The sequence below is a fragment of the Cavia porcellus genome, unplaced genomic scaffold (genome assembly GCF_034190915.1).
Source record: "Cavia porcellus strain 051 isolate PalLab524CR breed Dunkin Hartley unplaced genomic scaffold, mCavPor4.1 scaffold_3, whole genome shotgun sequence".
NCBI classification, from domain to species: domain Eukaryota; kingdom Metazoa; phylum Chordata; class Mammalia; order Rodentia; family Caviidae; genus Cavia; species Cavia porcellus.
The window spans coordinates 61,657,130-61,675,832 of record NW_026947486.1 but is presented as its reverse complement, the minus strand read 5'-3'; the positions used below and the strand labels follow the sequence as shown (position 1 = coordinate 61,675,832).

General features: G+C 35.2%; 1 protein-coding gene across 1 annotated transcript in view; it reads left to right on the top strand.

Moving 5' to 3' along the window:
* Zmat1 (zinc finger matrin-type 1) overlaps window positions 1-18,703 on the top strand; it is a 109,696-nt gene that overhangs the window by 59,711 nt on the left and 31,282 nt on the right. The window contains exon 3 of the mRNA XM_063245569.1: window positions 1,766-2,078. Coding sequence (XP_063101639.1) covers window positions 1,766-2,078 — 313 coding nt within the window. The remainder of the gene's footprint in view (window positions 1-1,765; window positions 2,079-18,703) is intronic.

Genomic DNA, 18,703 nt, shown 5'->3' with positions numbered 1-18,703 from the left:
TTCAATACAATATTTTTGATTAAAATTATAATTGTTTAAAAGAGAATAAGATGGAAGATTAGAGAAACTACCCATGGACTCAGGTAATCTTGAGTAAATTGTTGAATGAGGAAAACTACATAAAGACAGATTCTTATGAACCCAGAATTCCAACTTTCTGAATTTGCTATTCAGTTTTAACTAGTTGTTACCAGTCAGAAACACACAAACACTACTGCCAATTTTCAAATGTTTTCAAGAGCCTTTTTTTAAAGGGGGTAGGAAGCATACTTTTTAAATGTTGTTGAGAAAGTAAATGAAACATTGTACAAGTAAAACAACACGTCTCTGAGCTAGACTGAGGGACCTAGGCCTGAAGGAGCACGGCTTTTGACCTTTGTCTTAGGACTATACTGGGTTAGAGCAGGAGGAGTTAAAAATAAAATGAGATAACATAAAATGTGTTTTGTTTCAAAATGACCCCGGGTAATGGAGAAGGACAAAAAACTATAATTCATTACAAGTATGCATCAGATATAGGTGCAATTCAGAAGAGTGGCTTGAATTCCAAGCAAGGACAGAACATGTTACCTGGAGGCAGTGATTTATTATCTAGGTTTCAAGGGATGATAAGATATGATAAGGACTTGAAATACAGAATGAAAATAAGACTGAACAAAAAAACCTACCCAAGAGAAACTTTTGCACAAATGTACCAGGATGTAAAACCCTTCACAGGGAAATACATAGGATATTGTAAAATCTTTATGGAAAAAAACTATAGATTCTCATGACAAATGTAGATGCATCTTAGAAACAAAATACTGTATGGAGTCAAAGAAACAAGTTCCAGAATTCAGGAAAAAGATACAAATTTTTGTGAAATTTGAAACCAATCAAAACTAAACAATGCTATTTAGGCATTTGTGACAAGAAAATATGTTAAAAGAGCAAGAAATGATAAACATATTTTAGGATTTCGGGAGTTTGAGGGAAAAGGAGATAAAAGAATTAATTTATGAATAATATTGCAGTTCTTGGCCAAGGATTTAGCTCAGTGGCTTAAGAGTCTGCCTGGCAAGTGTGAGGTCATGAGTTTGATCCCTTTTACCAAAAAATAAAGTTGCTGTTCTTCAAATGGGTAACCAGATTTATGAGAGTTTCTTGTACTTTAGTGTGGGTGTATGGGTAATTAAGTAAGTCCTTACTTAAAGGACCATGAAGAAAATATGTAGATAGATTTTCTTTATGTGTATTCTCTGTACTAAGGAGCTATAAAACAAGGCAGGATATATTTAAGGCATACTTTAGATGTAAATTAATAGATTTTTCCAAACTTTTTTTTCTTTTAGAGACAGGGTTTCCCTATGTAGTGTAGACTTGCCTTAAACTGACTTTGTTACCCAGTTTGACCTCGAACTCGCAGCAATCCTCCTGCCTCAGCCTTCCGAGCGCTGGGATTACAGCAGTGGGCCACCATGCCTGGTTAGATTTTTTAAAATTGGTTTTACATCACTCTGCCAAGGGATGAAGCCTCACTGTACTAGGCACAAATGATCTTTCATCCCATGCTCTTTATCTTTGCCTTTGGCCAGCATCAATTCCCTTTACCGGAGACAGGTTACTCAACGCCACAAGGAGGGGAGGCGTCTTGAGGGTGAACACTGTTCCCATTGGTGGATAGGAAGCTAGAAAGAGGCTCCAGGGAAAGCTGGGAATGGGGGCAACAGGGGCGGGGCTAAGTAAGAGGCGGGGCTAAAGAGAAGGCGGGGATAAACCTAACCAGAGCAAGGCGCCCGTGCAGTTGTACGCAGTTTGCCCTCGCTTTGCGCCCAGTTCAGTCACGCCGCTGACAGGGAAGTATTCCCCTCTTGAAGCTACGGTCTCTACCGCCTACCCCTTCTACGCCGCCAGCGGCGGCGACAGCAGGGCTTGTGCCTCGCTCCTCGCCACCTCCGACTCCCGCCGGCCGCTGACTGTGGCGGCGGCGGCGGCAGCGGCGGCGGCCGCGGCGGCCGCGGCGGCTGCTTCGCTAGGTCGGCGGCGGGGAGGGGGGGGCAGTAGTTTTAAAGTAGACACCCGCCCTTACCTCAGAGAAGGTGAGTTCCTCTCTCGGGGTTGGGGGCGGCTCCATCAACTTCGCTGCCTCTAGTTAGCCCGTCTGAGAACGCCCGGGGCGCGGTTCGCCGCCACCCCACCCCCCACCTGCTGTGGCGCAGTAACGGCCAAACGTGTTAGCCCGGAGAGTGCGAAACGCACCGTGGCAGAGAGGCGCTTCCCTACGTTGCCCCTCGGAGAAAGATAGGGACCTCAGGCAAAGGGACTATCGGTACTCACAAAATAGGAGTTTCTACGAGGGTAAAAAACCCCCAAGAAACCTCACATAGTTTCGGCCCCGCCAGGTTATTTTACGGTACAGCGCTATGATCTGGGAAGAGTGTAGGCAAAGTAAAAGTGCCCTGGACCCAAAGGGTCAGGGAAAACGAAGGAGTGTTAAGGTAAAAATGACACAGAAATCAAGAGAGAAAGGTCAAATAAATGAAAACGAAAATTCCGTTTTAGTAAAATTAAACTTCTTGCTCTGTAGAAACTCCCAGTTAGGAAATTCGTAGACAGACAAGGTTAGAATTTGGTGGTGGTTATCCTGTAGGATTTTAGCGACTGGTGGCAGGAGCTGTACTGGAGAAAGGCGGAGTTTTGGCAGAAGGACAGATTTGAGAAATAACTTTGAAAAGTTTTGTTTTGTTTCGTTCCATTTCGTTTGGTTTTCTGCTTAAGACTGTGTCCTAGTAAAGCAAAGTCTATGAACCCATCTCTAAGTACTTTGGATTTGAGTTAAATGCTCTTGTACCTACCAACACATTACTGCTAGTGAAAATATACTTCTTGAGCATCTCAATACAAGAAGCTTTAGTTCATACAATACTGCATACTTGTAAGCACCCTATTAAAACACCGTAAAATGCGCCATTGAAATGCTTTTTAAAGCAATTTTGGAAATGTTCATACAAGCTGGAGACAGACTCCTCTTCAAAAGATCTCCATAGACAATTTGGCGATCATAAATTTTTGCTAACTTACCTCCAGAGTGAAAAATTGTGGAATGAAATAAAACTTAAGTTCCTTTTTTTGGAATAGGACATCCTATTAAAATTACCCCATAAAAATTATTTTCACTTCACATTTGCAAACGATATATCCCAGTGTACTGTTCTGTAATGTTTCACACCTTTCACTTTGGTGGAATAGCAAAATGGTAAAAACAAATCACCCACAATATTTGCAATAAACACATTTGAATAATGTGCTTACTAAATATGGAATTTAGTGATGCGCTGTAATATGATGATATCTTATTTATTGAGCTCTTAGTAAAGATCACCTTTGGGAAGACTAGTGTCTTCAGTCAGTCTGGATTTATATTATTGTCCTAGAGTGAGGTTTGTAGATTTTTAACTTTCATGCAAACTTTCTGTCCATAACTAGCAAGTAAGTGATGCAAAAATATTTGTTTATAACTAGTAAATAGACAAGGGTAGATTTATGGACATAAAGATTACCACTCAATTTGACTCTCGTGACCTATTCAAGGTAATATAATATTTAGGACCACTTTTTTCATGGTAATTTTTTTGGCCTGGCTCTGTAACTAGTTTTGTTTTATCTTTGAATTTATACAATAGTAAAGGTTTTAAGAGATACAGGTTCAGAAAGTAATAGCAATATCTTATGTATTCTATTATCAGGCAGTAATATGAAGAGAACCCTGGCTTAGGAGTCTGATGCAGTAAACATAAACTGTGTAGCTAATTAATCCACTTGATTTTGTGACCCTGAACAGGTCCAAATCTTGCTGGATTTGGGTTTTGATATTGCTAAACTAGGGAAATTGGGATAAATAATCTCTGAGTTTAATTTCAGGTCTGAGATTATGAACCAGGACTTTGGCTTCCTTCATTAATTCTTTCAGTGGCATTTCCATGTTTATGCACTTCAACAGTAATTCATAAATTACAAGATACCTTGGCCAATAGTCATTATCTCACATTCATTGAATAATGAAATCTATGTTGAATTAGTGTTGATAATTTTCTAGGATACGAAAACCAAATATAACTGATGCTTAAAAGTTGTCTATCATTTCATTTTAGCTAAATCTCCTAAACTGTTCAACAGGTAACAAATAATTGATATGCTACACTGTCCAAAACACTTATAAGGCTCAATGTTTATATTTATAAAATCCATAAGCAGTTACTAGATATAGTAAATAAAAGAGAAAAGAAAAACGTCAGATGATTGTGTGCCAATATCTTTTGTTTTTTCTAAATCCTAGTTAGAATATGGCTTCAAAAGATGTCAAAGAATTATCAGGCTATCAACTATCACAAGTTCGTTTCTGATGAAAGCATTGAAAGTGGATTGACAAAGCATTCGCTGATCCATTTTAAGATATACCTAACACTCAAGGATTGCATGGGATTGGTAGTGAAAAAAATATCAGTGGATATTAGAAATTGTCAAGTATGGCACATTAGAAAAATTATTAAAATGACACTGAGTAGTAAAATTAAAAAGTGGCAAGTGAACATCTGTTCATATGAATGTTCATTTGAAAAGACACATACATGTGCACTCAGAATTCATGGTAAGAGGAATCATAAAATGTTGTGGAATATTTCTTATTTCCTTAGGTAAAGATTGCCAAAAACGTGCATGGCTCAAAAATGAATTTTCTCCCAATAATAATGTTACTGTCTACTCATACTAAAGGCCAAAACAAGAATAACAAAAACCTTCCTTGCTTATTCACTTCTTTCTTTTAAGAAAAGTATGAAATGGTTTTTATTTTAGGTTGGAGCTGTTTATTGTTAACTTATTTGCATAGCATTTATCTAACAAAGTTTTCCTTTTTTACTTCATATTATTAAGTAGTTTTAAGTCATATGTTAGTAAGCTCACCATATGAAAACTAGTTAATTATACCTTTTCCTTCATTTACTAAGAATCACTTATGGAACACTTAGGTATGTGTGCCAGTCATTTCTTAGTACTAAGGATATAGAGACAAATTGATACAGCTATATGAAAGAAGCTGATCATTGTACTTTATAGTAAAATTATAAAACAAATGAGTAGTGAAAATATACTTTTAAATATGGCTAGTTTGGCTCCTTAACTATCAAGAGTATTCCTTTGTTTATTATAAATATGCTATCTGATGATATTGTCTCACTTAATATAAGCACAATGCAGCACATTATGCTATACATCTAATGTTGGTGTCTGCAACGAGTAATCAGTAATCTGTTAGAATTGCTTTTCTGCTTCATAAAACTTTTATTAATACATGTTTGTTATACATAATGATTATATACACTTTAGGGGATTGATACTTGTACATAACACATTCCAATTCCCCCAAAAGTATTCCTTTTTATTTTCCAGGCATCTGATTCATTTATTTATCTTATAAAACCTTATAAGGTTAATTATCATATACAGACTAAAAGCCAACCTGTAAGCCAAAGTACTATTAGAAATCTTAACACTGCATTTGGCAGATTGGGAATGTCTGGAAAGATATTAGAGATTATTTGTTGTTTCCTAGCCCTCTATCTGTATTAGACACCAATATTTGAAAATATTTACTGAGCTTGTTATAAATACTAACTGAGGCAAGTCTTCTTTATTATTCATTACACATCTCTTAAGATAGAATTTTAATTATTTTCCATCTGAAACAAGTTTTACTTATTCACATTTATTAACCTGATGAAATGAATGACATGTATTTAGTGGTTTTCTGATGCAAAGTGGCTGTCAGGAAATCAAGTAAATTAATGGAGTATACAGAATTTTAATTCAGTTTCTGACTTCACAAAAATGACCCCTGAAATCAGTTAGCCACAGAAGCTTATGATTAAGATGATGTGGTTTAAATAAAAATAGCATAAGTATTATACACATAACTAATATTTTCAATTATTGCATTAACTTCTGTTTTATAATTGTTCAGGTGCCATGGGACATCCTTCATTATCTGTTTGATTGTAATTATCTGTGTGAAGTAGCTAACATTTGACAAACACATAAATGAGATATGAATCTAATAACTTGAAAATCTAAGGATGTAACATAGTGCTATAGCTATGAGTGTTAACCATTCTGACAGGTTCAGATCTTCATTCTTCATAATTAATGTTTCTGAAAAATTCCCTAAGTGTAGTGTGGCCTTTAAGGAGAAAAGAAAGTTTAAAATGCCTCAGCAAGTTTAACATAGTTCCCCATCTTTATCTTAGTATGGTACTCATTCTTTCCTAAGGTTATGGTACTATTGAAAATTGCTGTATCAGGTCAGCTTTTACAAAGAAGCATTCTGTTTAATCAAGAATGTTTGAGGGAGGTTGTCTCTAAAGATGCAGTCATAGAAAATATAGCAGATGTGCTTATGTGCTTTTTGCTAATTTCAAAATGCTAATTTCTCAGATTTCAGATTTATAATTATAATATTGCAGTCATCTCCTGTGAGCTTTTCTCCTTTTTTTCATGTTGTTAAAATAGGGTATACAAGAAATTCTCTATCCCATTCTAGAATTCTCTTTTTGTTTGTTTGTTTGTTTGATACAAGGTCTTTCTTTTTTTTTGCAACTGGCCTTCAACTCACTATGTAGTCTAGGCTGCCCTAAAATTTGCAGTGATCAGACCTCTGCCACCTAAGCGCTGGGATTACAGGTGTGTACCACTATATCCAAATTTCTTTGGTCAAGATCAGTGAGACTTTGAAATTCCAACTTTAGCAAAGCATTAAAATAGCTAGTATAAAGTTGTGCCATAAATATTTGATGAATTGTCCTGAGGCGAAAATAGACATTTTTTATAAAAATTCTGGTTTTCATTTTTTAAAATTCAAAGAAATACTCATTTTATTAAATATAACCAGTTATATCTCGAGTCATCTTAGTGGAATAAATTTAAACTTATCAGAGTAATCTAAGAAACATTTCATTAAACATAAAATTTCTTTGCTGCAACTGGAGAAATACGATAATATTCTAATTCCCTTCATCAGAGATCTTGTATGGCTTATAATTCTATAAGCAAGGATAACCAAATTCATTTTTTCTGACTCAAGTTATAAATACTACACTTTTGTCACAAAAATATATATAATCCTATATTTCCCAATATCATCTAATAGTATTAAAGACACTTCCACATATGATAATTTGAATATTCACAGTTGCATTTTTGTAAGCAGAAATCAATGGCATTCTCATAACAGTACAGCTATTTTCAGTAGGCTCAATCCAGCCACAGTGATTAGAAAGTTTCCTGTCAAGTGCTTCTTTATTTTTTATATCATTAAAAGCATATATTGTGGCTAAAATGTTTCCTGTCAAGTGATTCCTTATTTTTCATAACATTAAAGACATATATTTGGGACAAGTTGATTTGAATATTTTTAGTAATGTCCAAATGTATAGAATGAGAGCCATTACTATTAATAATTATAGATGACTGACTTAAGAACATCCCTCTGCTATTACTATTGCCTTTCCCCAGACTACAGTAATTTTTAATGAAATACATCTGAATTTGGAATCCTTTATTTCTGTAAACTTAATTCTTTGTTTCCTATAACCTTTCTGTCCCTTATGCTTCCTTCTTTATGAAATATGAACATTAAATTATTTTTTAATTTTTTTAATTTAATTTCTTTTTGTTTTGGCACTGGGGATCGAACTCAGGACCTTGTACTTGCCAGGCAGGCACTTATGCCACTGAGGTATATCCACATTCCCAAGTTATGCTGATTTTAAACTCCTCTCCAAACCTTTCCTAATTCTTCCCTTCTCACAAGCCGATTCCAAAGGCTCCTGAGCCACATAGTGAGGTATTGTCAGAACAAAGGCATCACTTCTGTTTCTAAATACTGTCTTAGTTACTTTTCTTATCTCTGAGATAAAAATACTTGACATCCAAAGTTGAGGGAGAAAATATTTATTTGGTTCACAGTTTGCAGAGGCTTCAGTCCATCATCAACTGGCTTCAAGGTAGGGTGGCATGGCAGATAGACATCACAGAGGAGAAAACATTCATGGCAGGCAGAAAGTAGCAAAGCAACCAAGGGAGCCAACAAGTGACTTTAGCAGCTTCTTTTTGCCCCTTTTTATATTCTATCTAGACTACCAGGATGAGGATGGTGCCAAACCAATCAGTGGAATGATTTAGTAATCACATACCCTTTATCCCAGCATCACACACTCTAGATTCAGCCACCAATGAATGTATAAAGTCAATGACTGAATGAGGTTTTGAGGTGACATCTAGACATGGCCATAACACCTTCCCACTCATGTCAACCCTTAGTCTCTTGGACCTTGTCCCATTTGCAAACGATTCATTCTTCTATCTCCCTTTATCCATCCTATGTTAATCTTTTTGATGGTAGTTTCCTTACTGAAATGAGAGATAGCATATGGTATTTAAACTTGTGTATCTGATTTATTTCAAGCAAGATTGTATTTTTCAGGTGCATCCATTTTCTTACAAATGTTTCTAGTCATCCTTTATAGCCAAGTAGTATTCCAATATGTATAGATACCACATTTTCTTTATTCAATTGGCTGTTGATGGCTATGTAGGCTACTTCTAGGACTTAACTGTTATAAATTATGCTACTGTAAGCATTGGTATGCATGTGTTGCTGCAGTACAATATCGCAAAACTTTTTGATTCCCCCAGTAGGAGAATACTTGGATCATATGGAATTTATAATTTTAGTTTTGAGTAATCTCCATACTGATTTCCATAATAGTTGTACTAGTTTACAATCCACCAACAATGTAGGAGGGCTCCTTTTTCACTATAGCCTTACCAGCATTTGTTACTATTTGATATCTTGATTGCCATTCTTTCTGGAGTAAGGCGGAACTTAATATTATTTTAATTTATTATTTAATGGCCAGAGAACATTTTCTCATATATTTATTGGCCATTTGTACCTTTTCCTTTGTGAATTCTTTATTCATTTCACTTGTCCATTCTTTGACTGGGTCTTTTATTTTAGGTGGTCTACTTGTTTTGAGTTTATTATATATAGTAGATGTTAGTCATCAGTGTAAGGAATAGTTGGCAAAAATTTTTCCCATTTTATAGGTTGTCTTTTCACCCTATTAGTTGTTTGTTTTGCTAAACAGAAGGTTTTTAATTTGATGTAGCGTTGTTTGCTGATTCTACCTGTTATATTTTGTGCAGTTGAGCTTCTGTTGAGAAAGTCCTTTCCTACACCCATAGCTTCAAATGTTTTAGCTATTTTGTCTTCTAGTAGATTCAGTGAAAAGCATTGGACTGTCCTGAAATTTTTTCTACCAGATTAATTTGTCACCCTTAATCTCAGTCTTAGGCAGTCTCTGGACACAAACAAAATGCAAAAATAACTTTCTGCAAGCTATAACATATATCTCCTGGAGTCCAACAGCTAATGCAGTTCTTTCCAGCAGAAAATTTCTGAACCTGGTCTTTATCGGCAGCATTTTTATCAGCATTCTGGTCTTCTGAACTCTGACCAGAATCTTTCCATCAAGTACAGCCTAAGGTATTCCACCTCTGCTTTTTTACTTGAAAAACATTCTGATGTGTCTGATTTCTGGAAAGCAAACTAAAAGTTATGTTGCGTTTTAGTAGTTTGAAAACCTGAAATATATGATCACAAAGCAAGGCAGTATTTTCCTCTTTACCCTGAGTGTAAAAATACCCATTAAACATTAGTTTTGTTTTATCTTTTCCATATCCTATCAATTTAAGCTCTCACTCTGTTACCAGATTTAGTCTATTCACCCACTGTGAACCTTGTTTTTTTTACAATACTTTTATATTCCTCATTAAGTTTGTTTTATTTTTAAAAGTGTAAAGAATGAGTTAGTACCAGAAATGCCAGTAGGTTTTGAACCGTTTATCTCAGTCCATATTTGAGAGCATGCCCTTGTGCCATTAAGGTTTCACTGCCAAGCTTCAGTAAATTGGGTTTGATTCTGAGTATAAAATACTGATTTGCTATCCATATCTCTTTTCTAAATTAATACTTACATAGTATAAACATTTAAAAATACGAAGAAAAGAAAAATATTTCAGAAGTACTAAGCTAGAAATATTAAAATAACATACCTGAAATTAACTAGGGGTTATTTATCATACCATGTTCAAAGATGTTTATTTGCTACAGATAGGAAATAAAATCATACTTTGCACTGTTTAGTATATCGTTATTTGATATTATAATGTATAATTTATTTATATTTTCAACCCTAGGTCTCCTAATTTCTTACAAAATTAGATTCAAAGATGCATGAACATCTTCTATGAATTTTGTGTATTCATTGTCAGAAAAACTACTTACACCTAAATAATAATCAAAATATAAACTTTGCTAAAGCAGTTTTTTCCTTTCACCATAATAAATAAATCACTGCACTCTGTAGTAGAAATGCTGTACACGTTTTTACAAAAAAGTATTTTGGGGAAAACCAACTTTTGGATTAAGATATAGACAACAAAATGAAGATAATGGAAGATTTAGGCAGAGACAGTGGGCCTTTTGATTTTTAAATAACCTTTAATCTACATTGACTGTGTAGCTGCTCAAAAATTGAAATCAGTTTTGTACCTTGTGATATTATCCAGAAGCAACTAGGATTGCTTCTGGATAGGTCCTCTGTAAGTATCTGTTCACAGTTCTGCTTCATGTATTCCTATTTAAATACATTTCCCACTGATCGCCACAAAATGTATAAAGTCAAGTACAAACGAAACTTCAGAAATATAAATCTGAAAGAATGTGGTATGTTCTTAGTCATACAGTTGCAGTATGTAATAGCATATAACCACAGTAATACGTTCTCTTATTCTGGTGCCTTTCACAGTTTTTACTGGTCTAAGAAGTAAAAATTATTACAGTATAGGTTGACATTCAACAAACAATGGATGAAAATGCATTTGTTTAATATTCTAATGAGTTAAAAGAAAAAGCATGGGAATAGTTTGAAAAAGAAAAGAAAACAGGAAAGATATAAACTTCCAGGTTTCTCCAGCTATGTTGGCTCCCATTCCTACCACAGTCAGTTCCTAGATCCCAATTCTTTGCTGGAACACTGGTTCAGGGCATGTAGTGAACGCTTAGTAAATACTAATTTCTTGCCCAGACAGCTTCTTCACAGCCAATATCATTTGATCACCTGACCTGTAATTTAACATTTATTCCCTGAGATCAGACTTTCTCCTTGACCTGATACTGGCTGAAAAATTACTATCACCAGTTTACGCTCTCACTTTTAGAATTGACTATAGAACATTTTTTAAATTAGTGTACATTAATTACACAGAATAATGAACATAATTGTGACATTTTCATACATGCGTGTAAGATACTTCAATCATTTGAGAGTTCAAATAACATTTCTCAAGTTGTGGGACTGAAAGCAAATGGCTGTAAAGAAACAGTTCTTTGCCATCTCTTGTGAATCATGCATGTTTCTTATGAATGCCAATCCTAGAAAGGAAATCTGTAATTCAAGACTTTGGACATTCTAAGAACTGCGTATTAAAAACAAAAAATAACTGGATATCAGGGTCTTAGGCAGACTTAGATTTCAATCATTGCTTTGATGCTTACTAACTTTGTGACTCTGAGAAAACTCTTTTAAATTTTTAAGCTTCAGGTATTATTATTGGAAAAGAATTATCATCATATTCATGACAAATGGGGCTGGGGATTTAGCTCAGTGGCATAAGCGCCTGCCTTGCAAGCAGGCAGTCGTGAGTTTGATACCTGGTACCAATAAAAAGGAAAAAAGACAAAATAAAAATGTCATATTCATGACAAAATTAGGGGAAATCCAGCTAAGGAGAATTGGCAGCATAGAGTGACCTGTGAGAAATAGATTAATTAATTAATTAGTTTAGAAAGCCACTTTGGAAAATTCTTGATGAAAAATTTAGGATCCAAAAAAGATCTTAAAATAATGAAATAATTAGGTGAATCTAATGATAAAATGTAAGTGGGACAAGATGAAATCTAAGTATATACTGAGTTCTTTTGGGAGTTCAGCAAAATTTCTGTCTGTATACCTCTCCTGGAAAAGCAGTTTAATCACCTCCAGATGAGATGGAAACATATATTTTAGTCAAAAGTTGGCTGTGTATGACAGCTGATGGTGTGACCATCAAAATTTGTGAACCTATTTTAGTCTACATTAATAGATAAATATTCAATATATAAATTTGAATTACTGAATACTACTGAACAGTATGGTTTAAAATGGTTGAAATGACAAATTCTGGCTTTTTTTAACCACACCTTGAAAAGAAGGTATTTACTGCATTTTACTTGTATGCTGTTATTGTGACCCTATTAAGGGAATGTATTGAAGAAAATTTATGAATGGCAGAACTTTAGACAAATTTTAAAAAGAATAGAACTCATGCTATCAGAATGATCCAAGACTGATTCACAAAAGGAGTAAAGGAATAGGAAAGTATAAAGGGTATAATAATTCTCTTACAGTACCAAAGAAACATTGCAAGAGGAATTATATTTACCATATCTTCAAGAAATTAAAATGGAAACTGTAGGACAACAGTTGTCAAAATATGGCCCTTGAATCAATAGCATCAATACAACCAGGGAACTTTTTAGAAATACAATTTTTAGGCCATTTTATGGTTTTTATCCAAATGTTCCACAAAAGCCTTACATGCTTTGGAGGGATGGGGCTTTGGAGAGGTGATTATGGCATATAACTAAATATAATGCTGGGAGGTAAAGCCTGCTCATAGAAGGTGGGTCACTGGGGTGTGGCTGGAAGGTTATATCTCCCTCTCTTCTCCCTTTATCTGTCTCTCTGCATTCTGACAGCTATGTCATAAGCTGTTTTCCTCTGCTTTGCCTTTCTGCCATTTCACCCTGCCTTGGTAACAGAGTAGTAGGGTCATTGCTTTGACATTGCTGGATCATGTAGTTCAGAAGCTTTTGGAATTGTCTTGTGGGAAGAGTTTGGAAAATTCTGGAAATGCTATCTGAAGAAGCAACTCTAGAGTTCTAAGAGCTGAACTTCATGAGAAGTTCTGGTCCGAGATCAGAAGACCAGAATGTTGACAGTTGTGTAGCATTTAAAGTTCATGCTCAAGAGGTTTCAGTTGGGAAAAACTGACTCCACATGTGTTATGCTCTGGCAGAAAATTTATCTGCATTTTTCTCACATCCAGCGATTTTGCAAGAGACTGAGATTAAGAGTAGCAGACTAGTCTGGCAGAAGAAATTTCAGAGCAGTCTTAGTTGAGGCAATGGAATGGCTATACCTGGGGGCTTTTATCGAGCTCTATCTTGAGACTCAAAAACAAAAGGCACACCTTAATGATTTTAAAAGTATTGTGTTTGGCCACAAAGGAAATTTCCCTAAAGTAGGGGACTGCATAGTTGGAGCAGAGGAGACCTTGATTGCTGGAAAAAAATTAAAAAGAAGTCAAGTACTTTACAAAAGGAAATTAGAAAAAAATGCCTTGAGGGAACACGTGAAACTAGTAAGGCCCCACCCTTCCCATTTTCAAAATTGTAATACTAAAAGACTTTGCATTGACAAGAGAGACCCAGGGCAATGTACTCCAGAATGGAAGCAGCATAGGGAATGAAAATTGATTCTCAGTTACTATAATTCAGTTTACTATGCTCAGCCATTCAGGTACTCAAGGCCTCTGGAAGGCCTCTCCTACCCACCAGGATGATACACAAGGATTCACCTATTGATCCAGCTTGTGGCAGACCTTGGCATCATCCACATGGTGCTGGCTTTATAAAATGCAAGTTATGGGATCAGGAAAGCTTTCACCCAGATTTCAGAAACAGGGATTAGAGGCCAGGAATTTTGATCCTAAGAGTGTGTTGTGTGAAGATGTGAGGGTGAAGCCAAAAGTATAGTGGAAACCCCAAGATGTTAGGAAAGACAGGAACATGCAACATCTGAAGAAAGCTGAAAAGAGTGAGCAGAGCCAGCCAAAGAGAGATCATGAGGGCTATAATCACCAGCAGTGCCATAGAGGCAGGGCTGCACAAGCCTTCAAGTTCCCATCTTACCACAGTTTGCCCAAAGTGCTGGACATAGAACTACAAGATTTAATATTTGCTCTGCTTCACTTCATTTCACTCTTGCTTGGTCCTGTTCTTTTCTGTTCCCTTATTTCTCTCATTTAGAATGGGAATGTTATCCCTGTACCACTGTATGTTGGAAGTGTTTAACTTTCTTTTCATTTTCACAGGGAGTTACAGCTAAGATTTTGCCTTACATCTCAGAGAAAACAGAATTTACACTTTTTAGCAGTGGTGTAAGCATTAAAACTTTGGCAACCCTTTTATACATGGACTAAATGCGTTTTGCATAAAGAGATGTACATAAGTCTTTTGGGGAACAAGGCAGAATGGTATAACTTATATCCAGATGTCTTATCAAAACCTCATAGGAGGTGGTTGGATCATTTATAGCTAAATATGATTTGGGAGGTAAAGGCTGGTCAGAGGAGGTGGGTCCCAGGGAGTGTGGCCTGGAAAGTTGTAACTCCCTCCCTCTTCCTTGGATCCATCTCTCTGCTTACTGTTTGCCATTCTATGAACTGTTTCTTTTCTGCCACGCCCCTCTACCATGCTGCCTTGCCTTGGAGCCAGCAAACTATAGACTGACATCTACAAACTCTGAGCTGAGATAAACCTTTGTTTCTTTAAATTGTGGGGTTTAGGCATTGTGTTTCAGCAATGACTAAGACTAGCCCCATCCCAGAACACTTGAATTAGAAATTCTCGGGGCAGGGTGCAGTAATTTCATTTAACAGCTTTCCAGTAGATTTTGATATAAACTAAAGTTTGAGGACCTGCTGTCCAGGAAAACAGATTTCAGTTCAACAATTTCCTAAAAAGATAGTCCTTGCTCTCAAGCTTCACTATGAAATCACCTGAGAAGATTCAATAAACAAACAAAAAACAACTGAACCAGTCACACAGATTCTGATTAATTCTGATTAATGTGAGATTGAGCCTGAAAATTGCTGTGTTATTTTATTATTCTAATGTGCAGCCATGGTTCAGAACTACTATAATGAAAGGTTAAACTAGACCATTCATTTGACAGTCATAAGAAATCACACCCAATTATACTCCTAAGGAGTTTGCTTAAAAACTCAGATTTCTGGGTGTAAAATAAGGAGAATTAAAATAACGCCAAGGAATATTTTCTTCCTTCCAAAACCTCTACACATTAGAGTAAGTATAATTTATCTTGATAAGTAACACTATAGATGACAGCACCTTTATGTAGTTCTCCTTATTCATCAAATGAATGTTGATAGGCATTATGTTAAGAGTCTGACCCTGCCTTGTCAAACAATGATGGTCATTAGAATCACTGGGTAAGAAATGAATCAGTCACAGATTTTTATTTTGATTCAGGATGTATTATTTTGAAAAGTTATACAGATGAACTTGATGTGAAACACTGATAAAGAAAAAAAAATTCCACGAAGGATGAAAATTTGAATAGATACAAACGTATTTGAGTTTATTTAAGAACCAGATCCTTTTATGTACATTGAAATAGGAACCATGACTCTAGTACCTTACCCAGAATTGACATGAATGAGTTATTTACTGGGAAGATCATCTCAGTTATTTACTGAGATTTTGGAATATTACAATATTTGATAAAAACTGGCCAAGACTTTAAGGAAATGAATCATTAATTCTAGGTAATACTATTACAATGAAAAGTTGTAGGGGCACCAGTAGTTTCATGAGCTTCATAGAACTTATCTGGAATATCAATAATGGAGTAAATATCAGCCTTGGCATCAACCAATTAGAGTGTCAGTTGTAAGCTATACTACCACTGGGGAAACTTAGAATTCAGGGTTGATCAAAAGAGAAAGAAGTGCAAAATTTTATGAATCATTTACCCTTTATTGAAATGTGTGATACTCTGAGCTTTTAAATAAATACTTCTGTCATTATGTTTCCACCAAAAAATAATATTCAGTTGTTGTTATTATTAAATATTTTTAATAGGAAGCTCAAGATTATAACACTATGCTCACATTACACATAATTATTCTAAAACAGGAAGACCTGAAATACTTATTTGTTGCCCCTTTTCCTTTGTAGGGTCAAAAATAAATTAGTCATATTTTCAAATAATCTCAAAATTAATTCAGAAGTAATACGACAATTTTTAGGGTTAAATTGTAACCATGAAGTCATTTCTGATGTGTTTCTAACTAGTCATTCTTATGTTGAACATGTAATTTAAAATAACTTCTTAGTCTTAGGTTAGAGTATTTGAATTTGGGGGCTGGGGATTTAGCTCAGCGGCATAAAAACCTGCCTTGCAAGCAGGCGGTAGTGAGTTCGATCCCTAGTACCGATAAAAAGTTAAATAAAAAAAAATTTTTAAAAAAGAGTATTTGAATTTGTCTGTGTACGTTTACCAGCCAGTGTTACACTTTCAGTAGAGTGTTTTGAAAATTATGCTTAGTTGAAGGTGTGTAACATAAGTTTTTGTTTGTTTGTATTGTTTTGTTGGCCTTGAACTTACTTATATAACCCAGGATGGACTCAAACCCTGGGCAATCCTCCTGCCTCAGCCTCCCAAGTGCTGGGATACTGGCATGTGCCAATATATCTGAGTAACATACGTTTTAAGTAAAAATTATTTTTGCTAACTTTTGGGTTTAATTTGCACAGAATATCTTTTCCATCCTTTCACATTCTACAGATGTCCTTTTATATGAGGTGAATCTCTTATAGCATCATATATTTGGGTCTTGATTTTCTATTAATCCATTCAGCCACTCTGTTTAGAGATTGAGAATTTAACCCCTCTTACATACAGGTTATTATTGATTTAAGGACTTAATAATGTCATAGTATTGTTTTTTTCATGTTTTTATATATCTTTTGTGGTTGATTTCCCCCCTCCCCCCTGTGGCTATACTTTCATTCTTTTCGATTTTTTTATGTGTCTGTTATTGATTTTTTTTAAAAATAGTGGTTAGTATTTACAAAAATACAGTTACAACATTCTATTTTAAGCTAACAATTTTTATCATTTAAAGCTACACTTTTACCTCCCCCCACCATTTTATATTTTGATGTCACAATTACATATTCACTTTATACAATATATCCCTTAAATTACTAGTTACGTCATTGTTCTTAACAGTTTTGTCTTTTAACCTTCCTACTAAAGATACAAGAAGTGTACATACCACCATTATAATACCAGAATTTGCACTTACTTTTACCAGACAGTGTTTTTTCTTTCATATATTTTCATGCACTTTTTTCTTGAAATTTGTATTCCCTTTACCATTTCATGTAAGGTAGCACAGGTGGAGATGAACTCCTTCAGCTTTTGTTTGTCTTGGAAAGTCTTTATCTCTTCTTCATTTCTGAAGGACAGCTTTGCTGCATATGGCAATCCTCTTGCCTCCTGCCTGACGTTTCTTTTTCCAATAGCACTTTGAATATAACATCCCATCCTCTTCTGGTCTGTAGTCTTGGCTGAGAACTCTACATATAGCCTTTATGAGACTCATGTAATTTGAAACTCCTTTTTGTGTTTTCTTTTCTCTTTCTGCTTTCAGGATTCTCTTATTTGTCCTCAATTTTCGATAGTTTGGTTATAATATATCTAGAAGTAATTTTGTTTCACTTGGGTTTCATTGGAGACAGTTTGTCTTTCTGTAGCTGGATATTTATATCTGTCCCCAAATTTGGAAACTGTTCTATTTTTCTTTAAATAAACTTTTAACACGTTGTCCTTTTCTCTCTTCTTCATGAATTTCTTTAATCCTAGCATTTTCTCTTTTGATGTTATTTTGTAAATCTGCAAGCTTGTCTTTCTTTTTTATTTGTTTGTTTGTTTTTAAGACAGGGTCTTGTTAGGTCCAGCTGGCCTTGAACTCACTATGTAGGACAAGGTGGCCTCTAACTCATAGAGATCCTCCTGCCTCAGGTTGCCAAGTGCTTGGAGTACAGGTAGCACCATACCCAGTCCCCAAAACTTTCTTCATTTGTTTTCATTCTTTTTCTGCTTTGTCTATATTTTCAAATAACCTACCTTTGAAGTCAAAGTTTCTTTTGCTTCTAGCCTTCTAGATCTGGTCTGCTGATGCTGATCTGTGTTGTAGTTTTCATTTCATTATATTTTTCAACTCCAGAACTGATTTTTATTGATAATTTTTTATTTGTGTGTAAAATATCTAATTTTTGCCACTAATGCTTTCTTTTCTTTTCTTTTCTTTTTTTTTTTTTTTTTTTTTTTTTTTTTTTGTCTTTTTGAGACAGGGTCTCGCTGTGCAGTTCAAGCTGGCCTTGAGCTCACTTTATAGCCTAGGCTGGCATCGAACTCACAACGATCCTCCTGCCTCAGCCTCCCGAGTGCTGGGATTACAGACGTGAGCCACCACGCCTGGCTCAGTAATGCTTTCTTAATTCATTGAATTTTATATTTTCTTGGATTTGTTAAGCTTCTTTAAAAGTTATTTTGAATTCTTTATTAGAAAGTTAATATATCTTCATTTCTTTTTAGTTAGCTAAGAAATTGTGTTCTTTTTGTGATATTAAGTTCCCCTGGTTTTTCATGTTTCCTGTCACCTTACATTGATAGCACCACATTTGACAAAG